This window comes from Galeopterus variegatus, unplaced genomic scaffold (genome assembly GCF_000696425.1).
Source record: "Galeopterus variegatus unplaced genomic scaffold, G_variegatus-3.0.2 Scaffold229, whole genome shotgun sequence".
NCBI classification, from domain to species: domain Eukaryota; kingdom Metazoa; phylum Chordata; class Mammalia; order Dermoptera; family Cynocephalidae; genus Galeopterus; species Galeopterus variegatus.
This window is the reverse complement of record NW_007726340.1, coordinates 31,442-53,608: the sequence shown is the minus strand read 5'-3', so window position 1 is coordinate 53,608 and position 22,167 is coordinate 31,442. Positions and strand designations below refer to the sequence as shown.

At 48.5% G+C, this 22,167-nt stretch overlaps 2 protein-coding genes across 3 annotated transcripts in view; one reads left to right on the top strand and one right to left on the bottom strand.

Annotated features, from left to right (window-relative positions):
- TOP3A (topoisomerase (DNA) III alpha) overlaps positions 1 to 8,751 on the bottom strand; it is a 30,147-nt gene extending 21,396 nt beyond the window's left edge. The window contains exons 1-6 of one of the 2 annotated variants that reach the window (XM_008566213.1): positions 8,382 to 8,751; positions 4,263 to 4,322; positions 3,194 to 3,267; positions 2,655 to 2,730; positions 1,137 to 1,245; positions 1 to 144 (exon numbers count right to left, since the gene is read on the bottom strand). In XM_008566213.1, the coding sequence (XP_008564435.1) occupies positions 1 to 144; positions 1,137 to 1,245; positions 2,655 to 2,730; positions 3,194 to 3,267; positions 4,263 to 4,322; positions 8,382 to 8,561 (643 nt within the window). In that variant the 5' untranslated portion in view covers positions 8,562 to 8,751. Of the gene's footprint in view, positions 145 to 1,136; positions 1,246 to 1,556; positions 1,592 to 2,654; positions 2,731 to 3,193; positions 3,268 to 4,262; positions 4,323 to 8,381 lie in introns of those variants that run through there. The other variant, XM_008566214.1, reaches the window with a different exon arrangement.
- A 293-nt stretch (positions 8,752 to 9,044) lies between these two features.
- SMCR8 (Smith-Magenis syndrome chromosome region, candidate 8) lies at positions 9,045 to 17,844 on the top strand. Its single transcript, XM_008566212.1, has 2 exons — positions 9,045 to 11,881; positions 17,379 to 17,844. The coding sequence occupies exons 1-2, from the start codon at positions 9,531 to 9,533 to the stop codon at positions 17,830 to 17,832; spliced, it is 2,805 nt and encodes a 934-aa protein (XP_008564434.1). The 5' UTR covers positions 9,045 to 9,530; the 3' UTR covers positions 17,833 to 17,844.
- The last annotated feature ends 4,323 nt before the right edge of the window (positions 17,845 to 22,167 follow it).

The window sequence follows — 22,167 nt, the reverse complement described above, 5'->3', positions numbered from 1 at the left end:
CAATCCTCAGGTCCAGCTCCTGCCGCACATCCACAGCATCGCTTACTCTCTGATCAGGCTCAGCCAGGTTTTCACAGGCCATCCTGACGGCACGCGATGTGATCTCAGAGAAACGGGCTCTCAACACCTGCAGACTGGGCTTCACTACAGAACACAAGGAGTGACTAAGGTCAAAGTCACATCACACTGTCCTCTCATCATAAAGGACTCACTTCTCTTAAACCATCTTAAAATAAAGGCAAGTCAGTTCAAGAAACTGTGAGGCATCCATTTACCTATCAGGTTAAATTAATAACATACAATGTCTAAGAGGGAAACATCTTTAAACTGAGTATTGTCAGAAATAATGGTGGAGGAAATTTCAGCTATGAACTAAACTTTTCTTGATGAGCCTTTTGAGACTTTAATCTGTCTTGCTCTCTCATGCTTTTATGGAAAAGAAAAACGCTGTCAATTAGAGGGCCCTGTGGGGGAATTTCATGCTCCTTCAGGAAAGAATACGAGACATATAAACTGTCCTTGAAAGTTAATGCACTTAAATTCCCAGGAGTTACACAGCTTCCAACACAAAACCCCACCTTCTCAACCAGAGAATGGCCCATTCATTCCTTCCTCTAAGTTACCTGAAACCGTTAACCCTGTTACAGCCATTCAAATTCATCTCAACAATTATTTATTAATCATCAGGCACTGTACAAAGAATATGGGAGATAAAAAAGAATAGAACATTTTAGAATTATTCTTTGTACTTTACTTATGGTATATACATTCTTTTGCATATATTCAATATACAACTTTTAAAAACAGAATATAAAGTCCCTGTTCTCAAGAAGGTAGTGTTCTCCTGGTACCTAATAAGGAACAAGCCTTGAGCTAAATGGTCTACACCACTCAACTCATTTAATCCACAGGCAGCCCCAGGAAACATGTCGGACAGGCCTGATGTTACAGATAAGGAAGTCTAGGTTCTCGGGGGTTCAGTGACTTGCTCCAGGACCCACAGCTGGTGAGACTTGGGAGGGAGAGCATGTGTGGAAGAACTCAGCCATGGCCCACCTGTACGTATATGAATATACAGAAGAACGCTCTATGTATGGGGCCCCAAGGTAAAGAAACTCAGCAGTGGCAACACTTACCAGCCCTGCACACATGGATAATCTCAAACCCAATGTTTTCCCCTTCTCTATCACAGTCAGTCCAGATCACCAGAGCCTGGCACTGCCGGGTCTCTCGTTCCAGAGTTTTCTAAAGTTCATGGTAGGGAAAGAGCAGTGAGAGCAGAATCAAAGAGCAATTACTTGACACCTTTACACTAGAGAGACCTGAGTGGGATTAATGCTGTTCTTGCACTGTGCCAACTAGATGAGGGAGAAAAGATAAGACAAAACTGCTTTTACCAGCACTAATGATGGTGAGGTCACTAGCACAATCCTCCAGACCCATAAAGCTTCAGACCCATAAAGCTCAGACCCATGAGTTTCCAGGAGACTGAGGGTTTAATACAACTTCATCACCGATATGATGGAACCTAAAACTCAGCTTTCACACATACTTACAACTCTAGTGGTTCGGATACATTCTGGTTAAAAAAAAATTAAATCCTGGGCTGGCCCGGTGGCGCACTGCTGTAATGCGCCACTTGGGAAGCGCGGCGGCGCTCCCGCCCGAGGGTTCGGATCCCACATACAGACCGGTTCCCGCTCACTGGCTGAGCGAGGCGCGGGAGCGATGCCGAGGGTTGCGATCCCGTTGCCGGTCCCCGGTCCGGTACGGGGGCAACACCGAGGGTTGCGATCCATTGCCGGACATGGAAAAAGACAAAAAAAAAAAATAATAGATGTTTTAAGACGAGTATATTTTAACTTCAAACTCCATTTTTCCCTTTTTAGACTCTTATCGGTTGAAAACAGGTAGAAGCTATCAATATATTATAAAATACATTAGATATTTAAAGGTTTCTTTAAATATCTAATCTAAATTCTATATAATTTATCTAAATATCTAAATTTATCTAAAATCTAAAAGATAATTAGATTGTTTTCATAGGATTTTTAAAGTATTGCCCTTCTGATTTTTCTTTTCTTTTCTTTTTTTAAATCAAAACAGTACATAGTGTTAATAAACACAGTTTTATAGAAGTTATAACAGAAATCTCTAGTCACACTGCCTGGGACCCTTTTCAATTGTTTTACCCATTTCTTTTAGTATTTAATGCCATATTTCTAAGCAATATGCATCTTCAGATATTTACTGATTTAACAAGTTAGTCATTAAAGAAGCTTCCTAGTAAGCAGTAAACAACCTATAGGTGCTCTGACTGCTTGAAAACTGACAATTTACTGTCAAACAACCATCTACACTTTGTTGCCTCTTCAGTCTAACTAAGGGTGGGATGCAGACTAGAATTAATAATTTAACAATGCTTATTCCCAGGATTTCCTTAAACAACTACTATTCACAAAAAAGGCTTTACTTCAGTCACTTGACCCCTAACCCTCATTTATACAATGGGTGGGAATGATCTTTTAATCACAATATTAAGCTTGATGGAAAACCTTACTTCTAAATTTCAATGCATTAAAAATACAGAAATTACTCAGTTTGACTATTTATGGTTGTCCCCATTTCAGTGCCATATGTCTTCCAAAACCTACCTTGATGTCCACAAAATTCTCTGGGCAGTACTTTTCGATTTCTGCTTCAAAGAGGACAAGGGGGTTGCAGCTCTGCCTAAAAAAGAATGAAAACACAGAGTCCCACCTCAGCGCATGATGGAGAGCCCTCTATTCTAATAAGAATGAACTGCTCCAGCAGGCTCATGGGTGGATCCCCAACAGAAAAAGTCCCAGAGGATTAAAACCAAGGCTGTGACCCTTTACACAATGCACCATCCCCTTCCCGAAGAAGTTAAAAGGAGCTGCTAATAAGACATTTTGGAACCCTTTCATGCATATCTGCAGTAGTATAAATGCAGTGCAATGACTACACGAAAAAGGTCTGGCTATTTTAGGGGAACACCAATAATAGGGTGTTTATTCTAAAGACATGATAAAAATTCACAAAGAACCAGATAATCCTAGGTCATCTCAATATTATAAATTACAGGGTAAGATCAACAAGCCTCAAAATTCCTGTACTATTTCACGACTTACTGTAATAATCAGCAAGTCCTTCCCCCAGGAATTGTACTGACCATTTTCGAAACTGCATCTGGAAATCATGAGCCAGCAAATGTCCAGAAACCGAAGTCATTATCATGGTAACATTCTGAATAATAACAAAATTCAAGTTAGTATTTTGCAGTTATATTGTGCCAAATCATTCAAATAAAAGGGAAGAACTTAAAGAAAAAAAATTGGGAAGAAAAAAACACAAATATAGCTCTTCAAAGCCAAAAGCCATAGTACAGTAGCTCCCCTTATCTGCAGGGGATATGTTCCAAGACCCCAAGTGGATTCCTGAAACCACGGATAGTATCGAACCCTATATACAGAGAACTATGTTTTTTTCCTATACCTACGTATACACCTATGATAAAGTTTAATTGACAAATTAGGCACAGTAAGAGATTAACAATTACTGATAATAAAATAGAACAATTATAAAAGATACTGCAGTAAAAGTGATGGGAATGCAGTGTGTCTCTCTCAACATCTCTTATACTGCACTCACCTTCTTGTGCTGATGATGCAGGGCCTACATAATGAGAGGCAGCAAGGGGAATGGCGCAGGCATTGTGATGCAGCGTTAGGCTAGTACTAACCTTCTGACAATACTCAGAAGGACGATCATCTGCTTTCCATATAATATTTTCAGACCATAGTTGACAGTGGTTAATTGAAACCGAAGATAAGGGGGTACTTCCATAATACAGTCAACATTCTAACTGTAGTACCACGACGCCTTTTGTATCATTTAAAATTTCCTCAAACTATTGTGTATTAGCATCTTTCTTGTTATTAAAGAGGTGAGATGGGACCACATTTTATTAAAAAGAGTTTCCTTTGTAAATTATAAAATGATCACCTGTAACAAGGGACCTTTAGTTCATAACAATAGTTATTCTCAACAGAGTAACATATTCTACATATGACCAGGATGACATTCTTCTTAATACTAAGTACAAGCAATTCAGGAAGGATTTATAGTAAACAGCTGCTCTTTTTAGCTAAAGCTAAAAACCCAACGAATGTATACCAAAATGGCACATGCATCTGAAAGCACACTTCAGCTTTATGATGGAAATTAATTTGAGCACCTACCTGGCCATACAGATGATAGTCAAATTCATAGATCTTGTTGAATTTAGAAAGTCCTTCTCTCTATAAAACAAAACAGAAATAAATTTAAAACATATATAAATTACATTAAAAAACAAATGACTCCTCAACAAAAAGATCAAGCAAAACCCTGATAAGTAAGAATATTAAAAATATAATAGTATTTCCGATAGATAAAAACTAGGCTAGGGCTGGCCATTTAGCTCAGTTGGTTAGAGCATAGTGCTGACAACACTGAGGTCCAGGGTTTGATCCCTGTACCGGCCAGCCACCAAAAACCAAAAACAAAAACACAAGAAAACTAGGCTAAATTAGTAAGACCATTTATTAAGTGGCCCCTCAAAACATAGCTACCAAGTACGTACTTGACAGAACCCATAGAGTTTGAATGCTCAAAGGTAACCTTGAGATTAGCTTACATAACATCTTTTTATAGATGAGAATGGTCTTGTCTGAGGCACATGACAAATTAATGGCACAGAAAGAATTAGGACATAAGTCTCGACGATTTTCTCCTTCCTCCCCACATATTTCTGCTACTTCCTAGCTCTACAACTGCACCAATAAACTAGTGATCACGGGTAAGTCATTCACTTTTCCTGACCCTCAATTTATTCCTGAATAAAGTTATCTCTGAAGTTCCTTCTGGCTCTGAAATCCAAAGACACTGTGAGCCCCAGCCATAACTGGAATCCAGTCTTCAAAACACTTCTTCAAGTGCAACCATGGAAGAACAAGACCCTCTGAATAGATCCCACCTTCTTCCACCAAGGCATTACAAGCAGTTGTGCTGTGTGTTTCACACCAACAGTAAACAGAAGGCAAGAGAAAGGCTGACTGGGAACTGGGGAAACATTCAAGGGCAAGAAGGACCAGTATCAGAAGATTCTTCCTCAGCCTCAAAAAGAAAAAATTTCTGTGTGGAACGTTGATTGAGGCACTCTTTGAGGTATAATAGCAAATTTTAAGAGGAAAATGATTATTTTTATTTTTTATTAGTATATTCATTGTTACAAATCATACTTATTCTTTATGCCCCTTATCCACTTACAATCACATCTAAAATAATAAAATATTTAAGAATAAATTTTACCAAGGAGGTACAAGACTCACACACTGAAAATTACAACACACTGCTGAAAGAAATTAAAGAAGGCCTAAATAAATGGAAGGACAATCTGTGTCCACTTATTGGGCGATTTATTATTGTTAAGGTGGCAATACTTTCCAAAAGTGACCTACACTTGATCTGCAATCCTTATCAAAATCCCTATGGCCTTTTTTGCGGAAATGGAAAAGCTGATCCTACAATTCATTAGGAATTGCAAGGGGCCCAGCATAGCCAAGACAATCTTGGAAAAGAAGAACAACGTTGGACGACTCACATTTCCCAATTTTAAAACTTACTACAAAGGTAGAGTAATCAAAACAGTGCTGTGTTGGCATAAAGACAGACATATGGAACAAAGAAATATAATTGACAGTCCAGAAATAAACTCAAACATCCATGGCCAACTGATTTTTGACAAAGATGCCAAGTCCATCCAATGGGCATCCAAAGGACAGTCTTTTCAATGAACAGTGCTGGGACAACTGGATATCCACATGTAAAAATTGGATCCTTACCTCACACCATATAGAAAAGTGAACTCAAAATGAACCTAAGACCTAAATGTAAGAGCTAAAACCATGAAACTCTTAGAAGAAAACAAATGGGGAAATCTTTCTGACCTTAGATTTAGTAATGATTTCTTGAATACGACACCAGAAGCATAACCAACATTTCTCCAAAGATAAACAAATAGCCAACAAGAATACAGAAGATGCTCAATGCCATTAGTCATTAGGAAATCGCAAATCAAAACCACAATGAGATACCACTTCACACGCTCTAGAATGACAATTTTTAAAAAAGGGTTGGCCAGTTAGCTCAGTTGGTTAGAGAGCAGCCTTATAACACCAAGGTCACAGGTCTCGATCTCCTTACCAGCCAGTGCCCAAAACAACAACAATAAGGAAAATAACAAGTGTTGTTCAGGATGTGGAGAAATTTGAACACTGCTGGTGGGAAAGTAAAACGTTTCAGCCACTGTAGAAAAGTTTGGTGGTTCCTCAAAAAGTTACACTGAGTTATTTGTCCCAGCACTTCTACTCTTAGGAATCTACCAAAAAGAACTGAAAACAGGTATTCAAACAAAAATGAATGAATGTTTATAGCAGTTCTATTCACAAGAGCCAAAAAGTGGAAAAAACCCAAATGTCCATCAATTGATGGATGGAGAAACAAATTGTGATGTATCCATATAATGGAATGTTATTCAGCCATAAAAAGGAATGAAGTACTAATATTAAGCTACATGGATGGACTTCAAAAACATTATGCTAAGTGAAAGAAGCCTGACACAAAAGGCCAAGTATTGTATGGTTCCACTTATAGGAAATGTCCAGAATAGGCAAATCCATGGGGACAGAAAGCAGACTAGTGGTTGCCAGGGCCTGGGAGAAGGGGGTAAGGGAGAGTGACTGCTTAATGGATATGGGGTTTCCCTTTGGGGTGGTAAAAATCTTCTGGGACTAGATAGTGGTGATGGATGCATAATATTGTGAATGTACTAAATGCCTCTGAATTGTAAACTTCAAAATGGTTAAAATGGTAACTTTTATGTATATTTTACCACACTCAACCACCTCCTTGGCTCTCTAATACTCTTCTGACCTCTTGCTTAACTCACTGGCTCCTCCTCCCACTATACCATACTACTAACTTCTCATTGTTTTTGAATTTGAACATGTCAAGTTGTGTCAGGCTATTGGGTTGTTTTTTAGTTTCCACTTCCTGGTAAAATTTTCAAGACTCAGCTTACACATTCATCCAACAAATATTTATTGAAATTCTCCTGTATTTCAGACACTATAATAGGCTTTAAGATATAGCAATTGACAAAATATAGTCTCTGCCTTTGGAGCTTAGAGTCCAAGGAGGGGTGGTGACAGAAAAAAAAAAAAAATCTGAGCATTGCATTATTGAACTGTAACTCCTAAATGCCTTCCAAGTAGAATAGAGTGCCATGATAGCATATCACTGAGGGTCCCTGAACTAGTCGGGGACGGGGGGAATGGATGTGAGAGAAAGTTTCCTTGAAGAGACATTTAAGCAGAGTCCTGAAGGGTGAAGAATTTAACTAGGTACAGAGAGGCCATTCTCAAAAGGCCCAGATCCCTAGAAGTTGGCAATCTTTAAGACTGGTCACCAGGATTTTAGGCACTGGAAAGAGGTGAGGCTCTCAGCGCCCACACAACCTTGGCTCCACTCAGACTATCCCCCAGATTTTCAGTCCCAGTCTAGGGACCCTGGGATCGTGGGGGGGTGGGAAGCAGAGAACTTCTGCTCCATGCTTTTAGAAATGTTCTCCAGCAAACTATTTCAGGACCTACTTTTGTTATTTGAGAGTTTCTTGGACAGATCTTAAGGTCCCCGTGTCACCTCCTTTATGAAGCCTTTTCTCATCTTCCTTTCTCCTTTGTGCCTCCAGTGTGTGTATTTCGGAATCAGTTTGCAGAAGTAGGAACAGGGCTTACTTTACCTCTAATCCCCAAATCTTATAGTCTTTCCCCGTCAGTGTGCACTTAAAGACTGGAAAGTCACAGAGGCTGCAGAATGCAGGGGATGTGGCACAGGACGGGGTGGGCTTTAACACTAAGTTTAAGGAGTATGGTCAGTTGGTTCCCAACTGAATTTCAGAATCAAGAAAATATGTGAACATACAGGACTTCCCCAGTCTCACCCAAGACTCACAGAGTATACCAGGCAGTTCCGAGGCTCAGACAAGTTTGGGAACGCTGCAGTGGGCAAGGAAGAAAAAAGGATTTCTAGCAAATGAAAGAAAGGTCTTAACTACACTTGAAAATGCCCATCATTCCGAGGGGAGCCTGGGGCCCGGGAGGGCAGACGGGAAGCTACTGCCATGGTCCGGCCGAGAGGCAGTGACGCCTCAGAAGCGGGAGAAACTGTCTTTATCTCGACTCCGGGCACCCACCACGCTGTGCCGCTCCGTGGGCCTCCCTCAATGAGCGCAGCCGATCGGAAAGGCGCTTCCTTACCCGCCTCAGACGACCGTTGGACAGCAGGTCCGCGATCCCCTTGGCCGCGTCGTTCTTCTCGGCCACACAGAGGACTTTCCGCACGCCTCGAAAGGCCACCTCCATGGCGGCGCGGGACAAGGTACGGCCGCCAGGCCGTGGCAGCCACCGGAGCGCGCAGCGGGCGACCGTGAAGATCATCCCTAGGCCCCGCGCCCGCAGCCGCCCCCCGGGAGCCCGCGCATGCTGAGGGAGCCAGAGGTGAGGCCCGCCCGGCGCCCTCCGTGAGGGAAGAGAGCCTCCGGGAGCCGCCTGCGCTCAAGTCACCTCCCCACCAGCCCGCGGGCCTTCGGAGCCGCGGCCACTGCGCCTTCTCCCGGCTGCCGCCGCCTCTGCACCGAACCCGCTCTCGGCGTTCCACTTCCGCCCGCCTCTCCGGCCACTTCCGCCAGGAGCGCGCCCCACAGCGACCGCGAATCACAACTCCCAGACTGCCCCGCGCTCCAACCATGCCCCTCTGTCGCTTCACGACAGTGGTTGGTTAATCGGACTCGTCCTCGGCGGGGCCCGCTGCACAGTCCCGCCCAAGGCGCGCTCTCATGGTCTTCTCCCTTGCTCGGAAGTGTGCGCGGACGCTTCCGGGTCACGCGGCGCGATCGCGCTAGTCATGTGATGCCAAGATGGCGGTGCCGCGGTAGCTGGCTCTGGCTTGTGGCGTCCAAGGGGCCGCGACGGTTTCTGCCCTCGGGCCGTGGGGGCGGCAAGGCTGGGCTGACTCCTGCGGCGGCCCGAAGCTCCGCGTTAGGCACCAGTTCAGGGAGGCGTTGTTGCTGTAGCTGCGGGTTCAGGGTAGTGCCGGTGACCTCGCTGCAGGTACTTTGCGCCGGCCGCGCTCGCCGGAGGAAGAGGAGGAGGAGGGCGGCCACCAGCCTCACGGGTCTTCTGGGTCTGCGGCCTTGGAGTTCATGAGGGCTCCGGGGTAGCTCCATCTCTAAGGAGGCTGCAGGAGTTCGAGTCATCGGGTTTGGGAGAAGCAGCCTAGGACACCTGGGGGCACGAAGCAGGCCGCAAGGACTTCATGTTCTTCCCCAGAGGACCGGCTTCTCCGCGTTGATTATCCCCTCTTTCTTTACCACTTCCTCTCAATGTCCTCCCCATACATCTGGAAATATGATCAGCGCCCCTGACGTGGTGGCCTTCACCAAAGAGGACGACTACGAGGAAGAGCCTTACAATGAGCCGGCCCTGCCCGAGGAGTACTCGGTGCCACTCTTCCCGTTCGCCACCCAGGGAGCCAACCCGTGGTCCAAACTTTCCGGGGCCAAGTTCTCGAGGGACTTCATTCTTATTTCCGAGTTCTCTGAGCAGGTGGGACCCCAACCCTTGCTGACCATCCCCAATGACACCAAGGTTTTTGGCACTTTTGATCTCAATTACTTCTCCCTGCGGATCATGTCTGTGGATTACCAGGCTTCCTTCGTGGGTCATCCTCCTGGTTCTGCCTACCCCAAGTTGAACTTTGTGGAGGACTCCAAGGTGGTACTGGGCGATTCCAAGGAGGGAGCCTTTGCATATGTGCACCACCTTACTCTGTACGACCTGGAGGCCCGTGGTTTCGTGAGACCCTTTTGCATGGCTTATATCTCAGCAGACCAGCATAAAATCATGCAGCAGTTCCAGGAACTTTCGGCTGAATTTTCCAAAGCTTCTGAGTGCTTGAAGACAGGCAACAGGAAGGCATTTGCTGGGGAACTTGAGAAAAAACTGAAAGACCTGGATTACACCAGGACAGTGCTGCACACAGAAACAGAGATCCAGAAGAAAGCCAACGACAGAGGCTTTTACTCATCTCAGGCAATTGAGAAAGCCAATGAACTGGCCAGCGTGGAGAAGTCCATCATTGAACATCAAGACCTGCTGAAGCAGATCCGCTCATACCCTCATCGGAAGTTGAAGGGGTCTGATTTGTGTTCTGGTGAGATGGAGCACTCCCGGGATCAGGTCAACCAGGCATCCACTACCTCTAACCCTGATGAGCCTGCTGACACAGACCTTTACACCCGCAGACCAGCCTACACCCCAAAACTCATCAAAGCAAAGCCCACCAAGTGTTTTGACAAGAAATTGAAGACTTTGGAGGAGCTCTGTGACACTGAATATTTCACCCAGACCTTGGCTCAGCTCAGCCACATTGAGCACATGTTCAGAGGAGACCTGTGCTACCTCCTGACCAGTCACATTGACAGAGCACTTTTAAAGCAACAGCACATAACAAACTTCCTCTTTGAAGACTTTGTGGAAGTGGATGACAGGGTGGTGGAGAAACAAGAGAGTATACCCTCTAAGCCCAGTCAAGACAGACCACCTTCCAGGTCTCTGGAAGAATGCCCCATTCCTAAAGTGTTAATTAGTGTTGGTTCTTACAAGTCCAGTGTAGAGTCTGTGCTGATCAAGATGGAGCAGGAACTTGGAGATGAGGAGTACAAGGAAGTGGAGGTGACAGAATCAGGCAGTTTTGACCCCCAGGAAAACTTGGACTATTTGGATATGGACATGAAAGGTAGTATCAGCAGTGGTGAGAGCATCGAGGTTTTGGGCACAGAGAAGTCCACGTCCGTGCTGTCTAAGTCTGACAGCCAGTCCAGTCTCACGGTACCATTGAGCCCCCAGGTGGTCCGTAGCAAAGCTGTCAGCCACAGGACCATCAGCGAGGACAGTATTGAAGTCCTCAGCACCTGCCCCTCTGAGGCCCTCATCCCTGATGACTTTAAGGCCAGCTACCCAAGTGCCATTAATGAAGAAGAATCATATGCAGATGATAATGAGGGAGCCATCCACTTCCGGGCAAGCATCAGCCCGCCGGAGCTGGGTGAGGCTGAGGAGGGCAGCTTGGAAGACACCCCATCACAAATAGACTCCTCCTGCTGTATTGGGAAGGAGAGTGACGGTCAGTTGGTGCCACTGTCTACTCCAGCCCACACCGAGGACAGTGTGGTGAGCATTCCCCCACAGCGCTATAGGCAGGACCAGGAATTCCATGTGGACTTTGCAGTGGAAAACACCAACCCTTCTTCCCGAGACAACAGTTGTGAAGGGTTCCCCGCTTATGAGCTGGACCCAAGCCACCTGCTGGCTAGCCGGGATGTCAGTAAGACCAGCCTGGACAACTACTCAGACAGCACCAGCTACATGAGCAGCATTGCCTCCACCAGCTCGGACAGGGCCCTCTCCTCTGCTCATTCTGCCAGCCTGTCTTCTGAGAGGCATAAAAAAAGGGCTGGCCAGAACGCCTTAAAATTCATCCGCCAGTACCCCTTTGCTCACCCAGCCATCTATTCCCTGCTCAGTGGGAGGACGCTTGTGGTCCTGGGGGAAGATGAGGCCATAGTCAGGAAGCTTGTAACAGCACTGTCCATTTTTGTCCCCAATTATGGCCGCTATGCCAAACCTGTGAAGCACTGGGTCTCCTCACCTTTGCACATTATGGATTTTCAGAAGTGGAAGCTTATTGGCCTGCAGAGGTAACTGAATCCAGGTGGTGGGGAAGGGCCCTGGCCAGTTAGAGATGAGGCAGGTTGGTGTGGTGGACTCAGAATCAGGAGGGATGGCTTCTAGATGGGGCCCAACACCAACTCGCTGTGTTACTTTTGGCAAATCATTCCCCTTCTCTGGCTTACATTTCCTTATGTGTCATGTGACATGGTTGCAGTTCCTCAGTGGTTGCCGACACCTCTGTCCCCTTGCTGTTTCAGAATTATTTGAGAGAACAACTGGCCAGTTGGCTCAATTGGTTAGAGCGTTGGTGTTATAACACCAAGATCAAAGGGTTTGGATTCCCCTACCAGCCACTCACCAAACAAACAAAAAAGAATTATTTGGGAGAATGTTTAAAATCATGGATTCCTGGGCCCCATCCCCAGAGATTCTGATTCACTTGGTCTGGGGTAAAACATGGATTTTATCTGGTGTACAGTGAGATTTGGGAATGACTGGACTTCATGATCTCACATCCTTGCCGGCTCTCAAATTCACACGGTGGTGTAAGTGACTGAGCAGAAAGCTGCTCCTGAGAAAAGGCTGTGATGGTGATGGGGGCTGTGCCATCAGGGGGCTCCAGGGGCTTTCACTCCACTGTGCTGTTTGCTCTGGAAGCCTGACTTAATGAGGAAGTGCTAGAGCCAGTCCCTTCTCCCTCAGTTTGAATGCTCTGTTTCATTTCCCTGTATCACTGGCTTATGTGTCAGTAGATTCTTTTGCTTTTCCAAACACTGCTTAACAAATCTGGCTGGAGAGACTCTCCCTCAGTGAGGCCCTGTGTTCACTTTCCTCATTTTGTGACTCTAGGCAAGTCGTTTTTCTTCTCTGCACCCTGCTATGCTCATTTGTAAAACAAAGTTACTGAGCTAGGTGATCATCAGAGTCCTTTCTGACAGACGCAGGCAGTCTGTACTTCCCATACCACATAGAAATGGCAAAAGGAATTTCTTCCACACTGTAGCCAGCAACCGTCTGTTCTCATTTTCTGACTTTCTCTTTACATGGGTCCCAACGTCAGTGAGGTCACCATCTCTCGAGTCTCCTTGTGTTTGCCTGGGGTCAGTCACTTGTTTAGCATCCACTCCAGGCCGTGTTGGCAGTTGTACCACCTGAAGGTACCAGAGCAAGGCCAGTGCTCTGGAAAAGTTGATAGCCCAGTAGAGGTGACAGACAGGTTACTAGAGCCTTGCCATTGAGAGAGATAAGAGTACTAATACTGGGGTGCTTTCTGTGTTCTAAGAAAACAAGGGGAGTAATTGACACCTTGGGAGGCAGGGAGGAGTGTCCAGAGAAGGTCTTGGGGCTTTGGCCTGAGTGGCAGGGGGTGAGGTGGCCAGCCACCAAGCAGGAAGCACAGTAGGGCCGGGCATGGCAGGAGTGCTGAGGTGAGGCTGGGACGGAGTGCCTGGAGACAGCTGGGCATCACAGCAGACCTTGCAGTCCTTGCTCCCCACTGTGGCTCTGAAGCGTGTGAAGTGACTGCACTGGGCCACCTTGCAGGCCCCATCCTTCCTCTCAGGACCCTCTTCTGTACGCGTGCCACCCGCTTCTGCTCTCAGGTTTAACTAGTCTGTCCCCAGAAGGGAAGGCTTTTCTGGATTGTTTTTGCTTCTGTTTTGTGAAATGATGGGTCAGTATCCCTTGTACACACACATCTCCCCTCTCCCCAACTCTTGATGTTTGACTTTGTTTTTTCCCTCAAAAGGTGGAGAATCTGAGAGGTACAAGTAGGGGTACCTCCTCAATCTGTCAACGTAAGACGGCTTATCCAGGATCAGACTTATCCAGGAGGGGCTTGCCCTATCCAGAGGCTTTCCCTGAATTTCCCTCTGTAGAATGCGCTGGAATAGCAGAGGCTGCCAGCTTCGTTCTGCTGGATAGCTGACTGGAGGGCTTTGGTGAGAAGGGTTCTGAGGATCAGGCTGGGCTGAGTAGAAAAGACTGGCTATGATTGATTAGTGGGGGCAGGGGGTAACTGGCATGTGTGCAGTTTGTCTGGCCCCTGGAGGGGAAGAGGAGGTCTGAGTTCTGGGGCCAGCCCAACCACTGGCTCATTCACAGTGGGCACCTGGGAAGTCACTCTGCCTCTCTAAGAGAATGTAAGAGAGCTGGATCACTGAATGATCATTTGCCAAATATTTATTGAGGGCTGCTAAGTGCCAGACACTACCCAGTTCCAGAATTTTAAGGTGAGCCAGTGTGGTGCATCCCATGACAGGTGAGCAAGTCACCATGCTGTCAGCTTGACTTCTCTGAGGCTGTTTCCTCATCTGCAGATAGAAGTGCTGAGACCTACCTTGTGACAGCCAATGTCAGAGGGCCCACAGCATCTAACCGGTGCCTAGTCAGTGTGAGCACTCCTCTGAAACCAGCAGACTGTGTGAGGAAGGCAGACCAGGGTGACAGGGGCTCAGTGTGGCTCTCGCCAGCCAGACTTCAGGGAGCATCCCTCCATAAAAGCCAGAGGCCCATCAGAAGGGATGGTTGCAATCTTTGCACAGACTCCCAAGTGGGAAAGTTGACCACTTCTTCCACTAAACTCTCCTCAAACCTTCTGAGTGTGCAGATGTTGGCCATTGGAAGCATCTGCCTCCAGTGTCCTATGCAGGCATGAGGTGTGGCAAGCAGGGGTTGGAAGGCCTATGTCTCAGGGCTGGATCACTGGGTGGTCAGCTGAGGGGCCAGAAGTGGAATGGGAACAGGATTGGCTACAGCTCACCCACAGAAACCCTGGGGGAGGTGAGCAGTGGACATGCTGTCGGAGTATCATGAGATGGAAGGTGTGGGGAGGGCCGTGGTGCCTGCAGAGGGAACAGCGGGGGTCTGGGTCAGGCCCCGGTGCTGCCAGCACTCACTGGGTGCATTTGAACTAGCCGTCTCCTCACCTTCATGCCTTCACGCCATGTTGGATGCCTCCATGAAGGGGGACACAGCACCCACCTTCCAGAGCTGGTTGGCACAGCACCTGGCCCTGAGAAGTGCTCAGAGACAGGGACAGATGGCAGGTCCCTCCAGCAGGCAGAACTGGCACTGACACAGGGAGGCAGACTGAGGCTCATCTGAGGATCAGCTTTAAAATGCGAGGAGTAGGAGAGGTGCCTTTGTGGGGTTGTGACCTTCCTGTCCATGGAGTGTTGAGCTGTAGAGGGGCTGGTCCTACGTGTTGGGTTAGTCTGGACTCAGAACGGGGACCCAAGAGTGTCGCTCTGCCCTCAGGGCCTTTGACTCCACCTACAAACAGCTCTGCTGATGAACTGTTTTTAAGAACTGTGACCTTAAACCGCCAGTCTCACGGGTCCTTGATTTTTTTCTACTAACGTAGGCCTGGAAATGCTTGTCAGATGGCTCAGCCACTGGTGGGTGTGAGAGAGGGATAAACCACCAGGTTGCTCTCCCATCATTTCAGATCAATACCAAGGATGACTGTATTGTTTCCTAAGCAGCAGTAACAAGCCCCAGACTGTGTGAAGAACAGGGTTCAGTTCTGGTGGGAGAAAGTGCCAGTGTGGGTCAGAGGCCCTGGGTTGAGTCCTGGCTTGGCCGCTTACTAGCTGGTAACCTTGGACAAGCCCTGGCCCTACTTGGGCTTAGATGTCCTTATTGGTACAGAGGTTGTCCTCCCTGGCATTGGGATGGGCTGCAGCAGTCCAAGACACGGGTGGAAGGTGAGGTGTGAGGCGCTCAGTCGCGGGTGCTGTGCAGATGAGAGACAGAGGCCTGGGGCTTGCCTCTCCCACATCATCTGACCTGCTGAGGAGGAGCTTTGTGAGAAACAGAAATGGAGGAAGAGTTAGGAGTAGCCAGCATCTTCCAAAAGAGTTAGAAAGTGCTGCTGTGGGAGTGTCAGAGCTGCAGCACAGGGGCTGGGCCCATGACTGGGTGTCCCAGCAGATGTGAAGGGGCAGGAAGATGGGTGGTGAGCCTGGCGTGCTGCTGCGGCAGAGCCTGGGGAGAGGGGCTGGCCCTGCTGACTCTGGGAGGTGTGCGGGGAGCCGAGGGTGCCTCAGGAGCAGACGAGTGTGAGGGAGAAGCCTCCTGGAGGTGGGACCATTGAGGCACAGGGGCCCACGGTAGCGCAGGTTAGGGAGTCCCTCTCGCAGACCTCTCACTGCCCTCATGAACTTGCTTAGCTGTTAGCTGCCCACAGACGCCGATTCCTCCTCGCCCGTGGGCTGTGTGTGGTTGGTCCACAGCCTGCTGTCTCCTTAGGGATCAGGACACATGGACTGTGGGGAGTCTCAGTTGTCCCATCTCTATGACCTGGCTGTTGTCATAGGTTGCCATGCCTTCTGCGGTTTCCAAGGAAGACACAACTCTGAGGCCACTCCTTCATGACCACCCCCCCACACACACATCTTCCCAACCACGGGCCTCTCCTGTGGGAACCAAGACCATGTCTCCCTTCACCTCACTGTACTTGTGTGCATGTCTTTTCTTCCCTGTCAAACCGAGCTCATACAGGACAAGATTTCCAGGTCATTCTTCATTACAGTCTCAGCTCCCAGGCCAGTGACAGGTACATAATAGATGCTCAATAAATGATTGTTAAATACACAAGGAGAGAACAAAATGCAGGAAGGAAAAGATACCGTGAGCTTACCTTGATCCCAAGTGACTGTCAGTCCTTTTTACACAGTACCTATGTCTAACACAAGCCCTGAATGTCAGAGGTATGTCTGTAGCGCCGCTAGTCAGCCAGCCATTTGCCAGGCCCTCTAGGGTAACCCTGCTTCTCTGGGAAGACTGCTCTAGAGGAGGGTTGTAAGGAGCAGCTTCCCTCACGGAACAGACACTTCCTGCCTCTGATGGGCTGGGCAGCGGGGGTGTGAGAACAAACCAGAAGCAGTCCTGGGTCTCTAGGATCTTGAAGCTCCTTGTCCACTAGGAGAAATGAGTAAACAAAGAGCAGTCACCACACTGGCCAGTGCTAGGCTGGAAGTAGTGGTGATGGTGGTGGCAGCACGTACCGAGGGCTAGCTCTGTACTGAGCACAGTTCGGTCCCCGCAGAGGCCCCAGCGGGAGCATAATAGCAGAACTGTTGTCACCATCTACAGGTGAGGCTCGGAGAGGTGAAGGAGCTTGACCACGGCCACAGCACGCAGGCAGAAGAGGGGGACAGGGAAGGCTGAATGAAGTTTACATTGGTGTGAGCCAAGTACAAAAGGGAGAGACGGGTATTCCAGGCCAAGCAACAGGTTGGGAATTTTGAGGCCCCACTGGAAGCTTGGCATGGCGCCAGAGAGTCCATTCAGGGGAGTAATAGATGAGACTTCCGAGGAATCCAGAGGGCCTTTGAGCCAAGCCAAGGCATTTGAATTTGGTCGTGAGGGTGGTGAGGAGCCCTTCAAAGATCATAATGATCAGATTCGCCCTCCAGAAAGAGCCAGTACATGCTGGCTGGGTGGGAGCTGGCCCCTGGTCTTCTGCCTCTGTCTTCTTAGCCTTTGCCCTCCCTCCTGACCTTGCCCTGTCTCTTTCAGAGTGGCCTCCCCTGCCAATGCCAGCACCCTCCATGCCCTGGGCCGCTATAGCCGCTACACGAGCATCCTGGACCTGGACAACAAAACCCTGCGCTGTCCCCTCTACAGAGGCACTCTCGTGCCCCGCCTGGCTGACCACCGCACTCAGATCAAGCGGGGCAGCACCTACTATCTGCACGTCCAGAGCATGCTCACCCAGCTCTGCTCCAAGGCCTTCCTCTACACCTTTTGCCACCACCTGCACCTGCCTCCCCATGATAAGGAGGCAGAGGAACTGCTTGCCAGTCGCCAAGCGAGCTTCCTAAAGCTGAATCTGGGTCTGGTGAATGAAGATATCAGGGTGGTCCAGTACCTGGCTGAGCTGCTGAAGCTGCACTACATGCAGGAGTCTCCCGGGACCAGCCGCCCCATGCTCAGGTTTGACTATGTCCCCAGCTTTTTATACAAAATCTGAGGTTGGTCCCAGCCACTGTGACCAAGACCTGTGACTCAGGGTACAGGGAGGGGAGGGACTGGCATGACCCAACATTTGCCTGAGCTGGACTGTTTAGGCTTCTGTTGCCAGTGGGAAGAAAACCAAAGTGGTGGTTGTGGTCCCGATATGGCTCCAGGCAGCTTGCTGGTTGGACTTGGACAGAGGTGGGAGCCTGGCTCTCTCTGAAGGTGCCTGGAAGGACAGTACCAGCTGCTGTCAGCTTTCTGGTGAAGTGTGGTCCCTGGACAGGGGAGGTAGGGGGTCTAGACTTTCCAAAGACTGGCAGCCAGGGTAGAAGCCACCAGTCCCTCAGTGCAGTGGTGTGAGGGGTGGGAAGGCCAAAACCCAGATGGGAGGAGCACACTGGCCACCTTCAGCCTTGCCAGATACGCGAGTGGCAAAATCAGCAAGGAAGACAGCCATTACCTGTGATGACTTGGTGAAAGACAGGGACAACAGGACATCCATTGCTCATTCAGACCCCAGCTGTGGCCCTTTATTTGGCCTCCTGGAACCCATTATCCCACAGAAGGCCCCTGAACAAGTGAGGTGGAGGGAGCAAGCACTGCTGCGGCTGGGGAGTGGAAACACACCATCTTCTAGGTGCCAGGGCAGCATAGAGCTGGAGCAGCGCCCTGTCCCCGTCCTTGCCTCCTCACCAGGGAGAGCCATGCCTGTGAACAGGACTTGGAAGCCACTCCCCACAGTTGGCAGGGATGAGCAGCATGGTCATTTGTCCCAGATGAGAAGTGGGCACCATACGGCCAACACCAGTGGCGAGGACCACCATGGAGCTGGAGAGCTCAGCAGATAGCAGGGCCGTGGGCCGTGAGGCCATCTCCACTGTGCAGGAGGGGAGTCCCAGCAGCTGTCCTGGGGCTGCCCAACAACTCTGTCTCCTTGGGGAAGGTGTGCAGACAGGCTGGGACGTGGCACAGGTCACACTCCAGTCTTCACTCACAGCAGAGCTTTGCAACCACCTCACTACCTCTCACAGGGTCTCATGGGCATGGCGACGGGGCTGTCTCCGTGGATCTGCCCCGGGAGGTTTTGCATGCCTCTGTCACCACAGCTCACAACTGTCCCCGGGTGAGCCCCCCTTTGAGGAATGAGTTCAAGACTGGAAAGGAGGTGCAGTCTGGTCACCTACTGCCTGTCCCACTGATGGTGATCCCCCAGCCTCCCTGAGGCTCCTTACACAGTTGCCACTGGTTAGTAGGTGAAGGGTTTCTTGCAACCTTGAAAATTTTATACCTTTATTTTTAAAGCTGTTTTGTTTCCTAGGTGGGGAAAACTCTGGGTATTACTGCTTGTTATATGAATATTGTGATAAAGTGGACCTGAATCAGCCACGTGTGTGTGCATCTGTTGGGTCCTGCTACTGAGGCCTGGTCTGCCTGTTAGCTTGTGGCACACCATTGGAGACATGTGGGGAGGGAGCCAGCTTCCCTTCTTGTGGAAGGGGTAGAGACCCCTGGTGGAAGCCAAAAGTGTCCAAAGAGGGCTGGCATCACATCACTCCTATGGGCCCTTCCTTGGCACAAGGATCTGGCCCCTTGGCTCTGGCCATTGGCTTCCAGTTGGGGTCCTTGTCCTGTCAGAGGGTGCGTGATTTTGCTCCTGAGGCTGTGACCAAGAACCTTTTGTGGCAGGTGGCACTGCCTGCATCTCATCAGTTCTCTTTATACCTGTGCCTGTTGCACGTGTTTACAGATGGAAGCGTCGTCAGGAAAGGCTTGATAGCTTTTAAATGCAAAATATTCTTTTGTGCGCGACACAGGCTGCCTGGGAAGCCTGTTTCTGTGGGCTGCCACATTTGTTACCACTCCCTTCATGTTCTACATGCTGCTTTGTTTTCCAGCTGGGTGGCTAATTGCTGCCTTATGCCTCCAAGGACATGACTGCAACATTTTTGTCTTGAAGGGAAGGAAGGCCTGTAGAGCTGAATGACAGCTGGAAGGTGGTCCTTGGCACTACCACTATTGTGTTGCTGTGTGTAACACCAGCATGGAAGCTCACAGCTAATACTGTCTTCACCTAGGAAACTGAGAGGTGGAAGATGAGTATCGGGCAGATGCTGAACTGCAGCCATACTTGGCCTTCAAGAAGCTAAAGCTGTGCACTCCATTGGTCTTAAGTGGAAGTCTGCTTAGGGGTATTTGCCTGGTGCTTGGTCTCCAGGGCAGTTCAGAAGATCCTGAGGACTCAGGCAAGAGACCAGTAGGGATTGAACAGAGCAGACTGGCCCATGGGACAGCCACAGAAATGGCAAATGGGCACATCGCCCCCGAGGTAGTAAAGATGGCCTCAGTGACTAGGGTTTGAACTCCAGGATTTAGATTTTGGTTAAAAACTGACTTTTCAATGTGGAAGTTTCAAAGGATTACTTGATGCAAGGTATGTGTCCTTTCAAAGGGATCTTAAATTGGTTCTGGGGTTGAGTCATAGTTTAGGCAGAGGCAGGTAACACTGTGAAGCCCTGCCCCTTTTTAGTCCCCTCTCCACTTCTGGAAACTCGAACCTCCTAGAAGTCTCACATGTATAAACCTCAGTGGTGGGGAGACCTGTGCAGTGGGACTAAACTACTCAAGAATTTTCACTTGAGATATTCCACTAGTAAAAGGTTAATAGTTTTAATAAAATATTTGAAAACAACACTTCCCAGAAAATAGATTACTTCTTCAGTTTTAACTATCACTTTGAGGGCCCAGGTACTGAAACTTTGGTTGTTTGAAGTTTGTTTCAACTTCACTGCCTGTCCATTATCCTCTCCCCACTTAAAGCAGTCTAAGTGCAGCAGCAGCAGCTGGCCAGGACCGCAGCTGCCGCCTCACGCCTCACCGTTTCCCTAGGAACCTTGCTCCTCCAGTGGAACCTTTGGATTTTAGAAATTGTGACTTTTCCTTAATTGACTACAATGGCTGAAGTTACACTTATTGCTCCAGAACTTGGAGATGGACCACGATGGCTTACTTGTCATTCCCCATCTAGCTTTAACTACTTTGCTTCAGATCAGTTGCTGTATTCAAAGTATAGTAGATTTCAAACCCCACACAAATAAGCCCCATTTCAAAGTCCTAGGAAGGCCAGTCAATTTCACCCTAAGTGCTGGGGCTGCTTCACTGGAGCCATGTGGTTTGGAGGCCAAGAGCAGCCCCTTGCACATTGACCATCCATCATGTGTGCTGCTGCCCCCCAGCCAATGCTGACACCTGCCCCCCATACCCACGCCTATGGCGTGTGGGTCCTGTTCCATGCTGCTCTGTCTTGTCTTCATCTGCATAGCTGGTAACACTGACTCACCCAGTGGGGCACTTACCAGTAGGTGTGCAAGGCCTTCACAAGAACAGCCCCCACAGTGGGCAGTCAGGTTTCTTCCAGTCTCCTTTACCTCCCCCACCTCCCTAAAAAGCTCAGAAGACAGTGCCCTGGTTTGTGCTCTGAAGCATACCAGCCAGCTTTCTGGCTTTGCCCCAATACTGTGATAGAAAGTGAAAAACTGGAAATCTTTAAAGCATCAAGTTTCTACTTTGGTTTGGAAAGCAAAACCAATCTCAGCTGATAAGGTTGGTCACTAAGTTTTCCTGAGCCCATTCTCCAAGCACTGAGCTAATCTGGCCTTAACTTACTAAGGCTTGGTTGAAGCTTTGGAAAGGGGGAGGTAGGAGTGGGTGAGGTTGGGGAGGGGAGTGAGCACTGCCAGATTAATCTGCAGGTGTGGGGCCCAGTGTCCTGGGAGTTCAGCTCTGAAGTGGATGCCACACACAGGGTCTTGGAGATGTCTGTCTTCAGCTGGTGGGGTCACTTCTCTGAATTTAAGACCACTTTGGCACCGTAACAGCTCCCAAATTGGAAGCAGAGATGGGACTGTTGCGTAGCCCACATGCCATGGAGACTGCAGCAGCTGTCCCCACCCACAACCGAGTGAACAACGTGCTGGACCCCAGGCTGTAGGAGCCACAGCCTGGACCACAGGGTGCCTCACTCAGACTGTCCAACACTGGTACCTGGAGTCACGGGTTGGATTGAGATATTTGCAGTGAAAAGCATAGTCTGTGAAGAATTCGTACTTGTTATTTTTTAAAAAGCTATTTTATTACTGCATGTTCCTGTCCATGTCTGTGAATGTGACCCTGACCACCATGTGGGCTGCAGTCTGGGTGGATGGTGCAGGAGTGCAGCCCACACAGGTGGTGGCCTCGCACGGGGGTTGCTACACAAGAGTTTAACCAGAGTAAATGCCAAACAAATAGTATGAGAAGTGTACTTTTTAAGAAATTAATTTATTTGAGTTCAGATATTTTTGAAATATAA

Excerpts from the sequence above, each read along its gene's own strand:
- SMCR8 (XM_008566212.1), top strand. The coding sequence starts at position 9,531 with ATGATCAGCGCCCCTGACGTGGTGGCCTTCACCAAAGAGGACGACTAC. Across the intron at positions 11,882-17,378 it reads AAGCTTATTGGCCTGCAGAG|AGTGGCCTCCCCTGCCAATG; the intron begins GTAACTGAATCC and ends TGTCTCTTTCAG.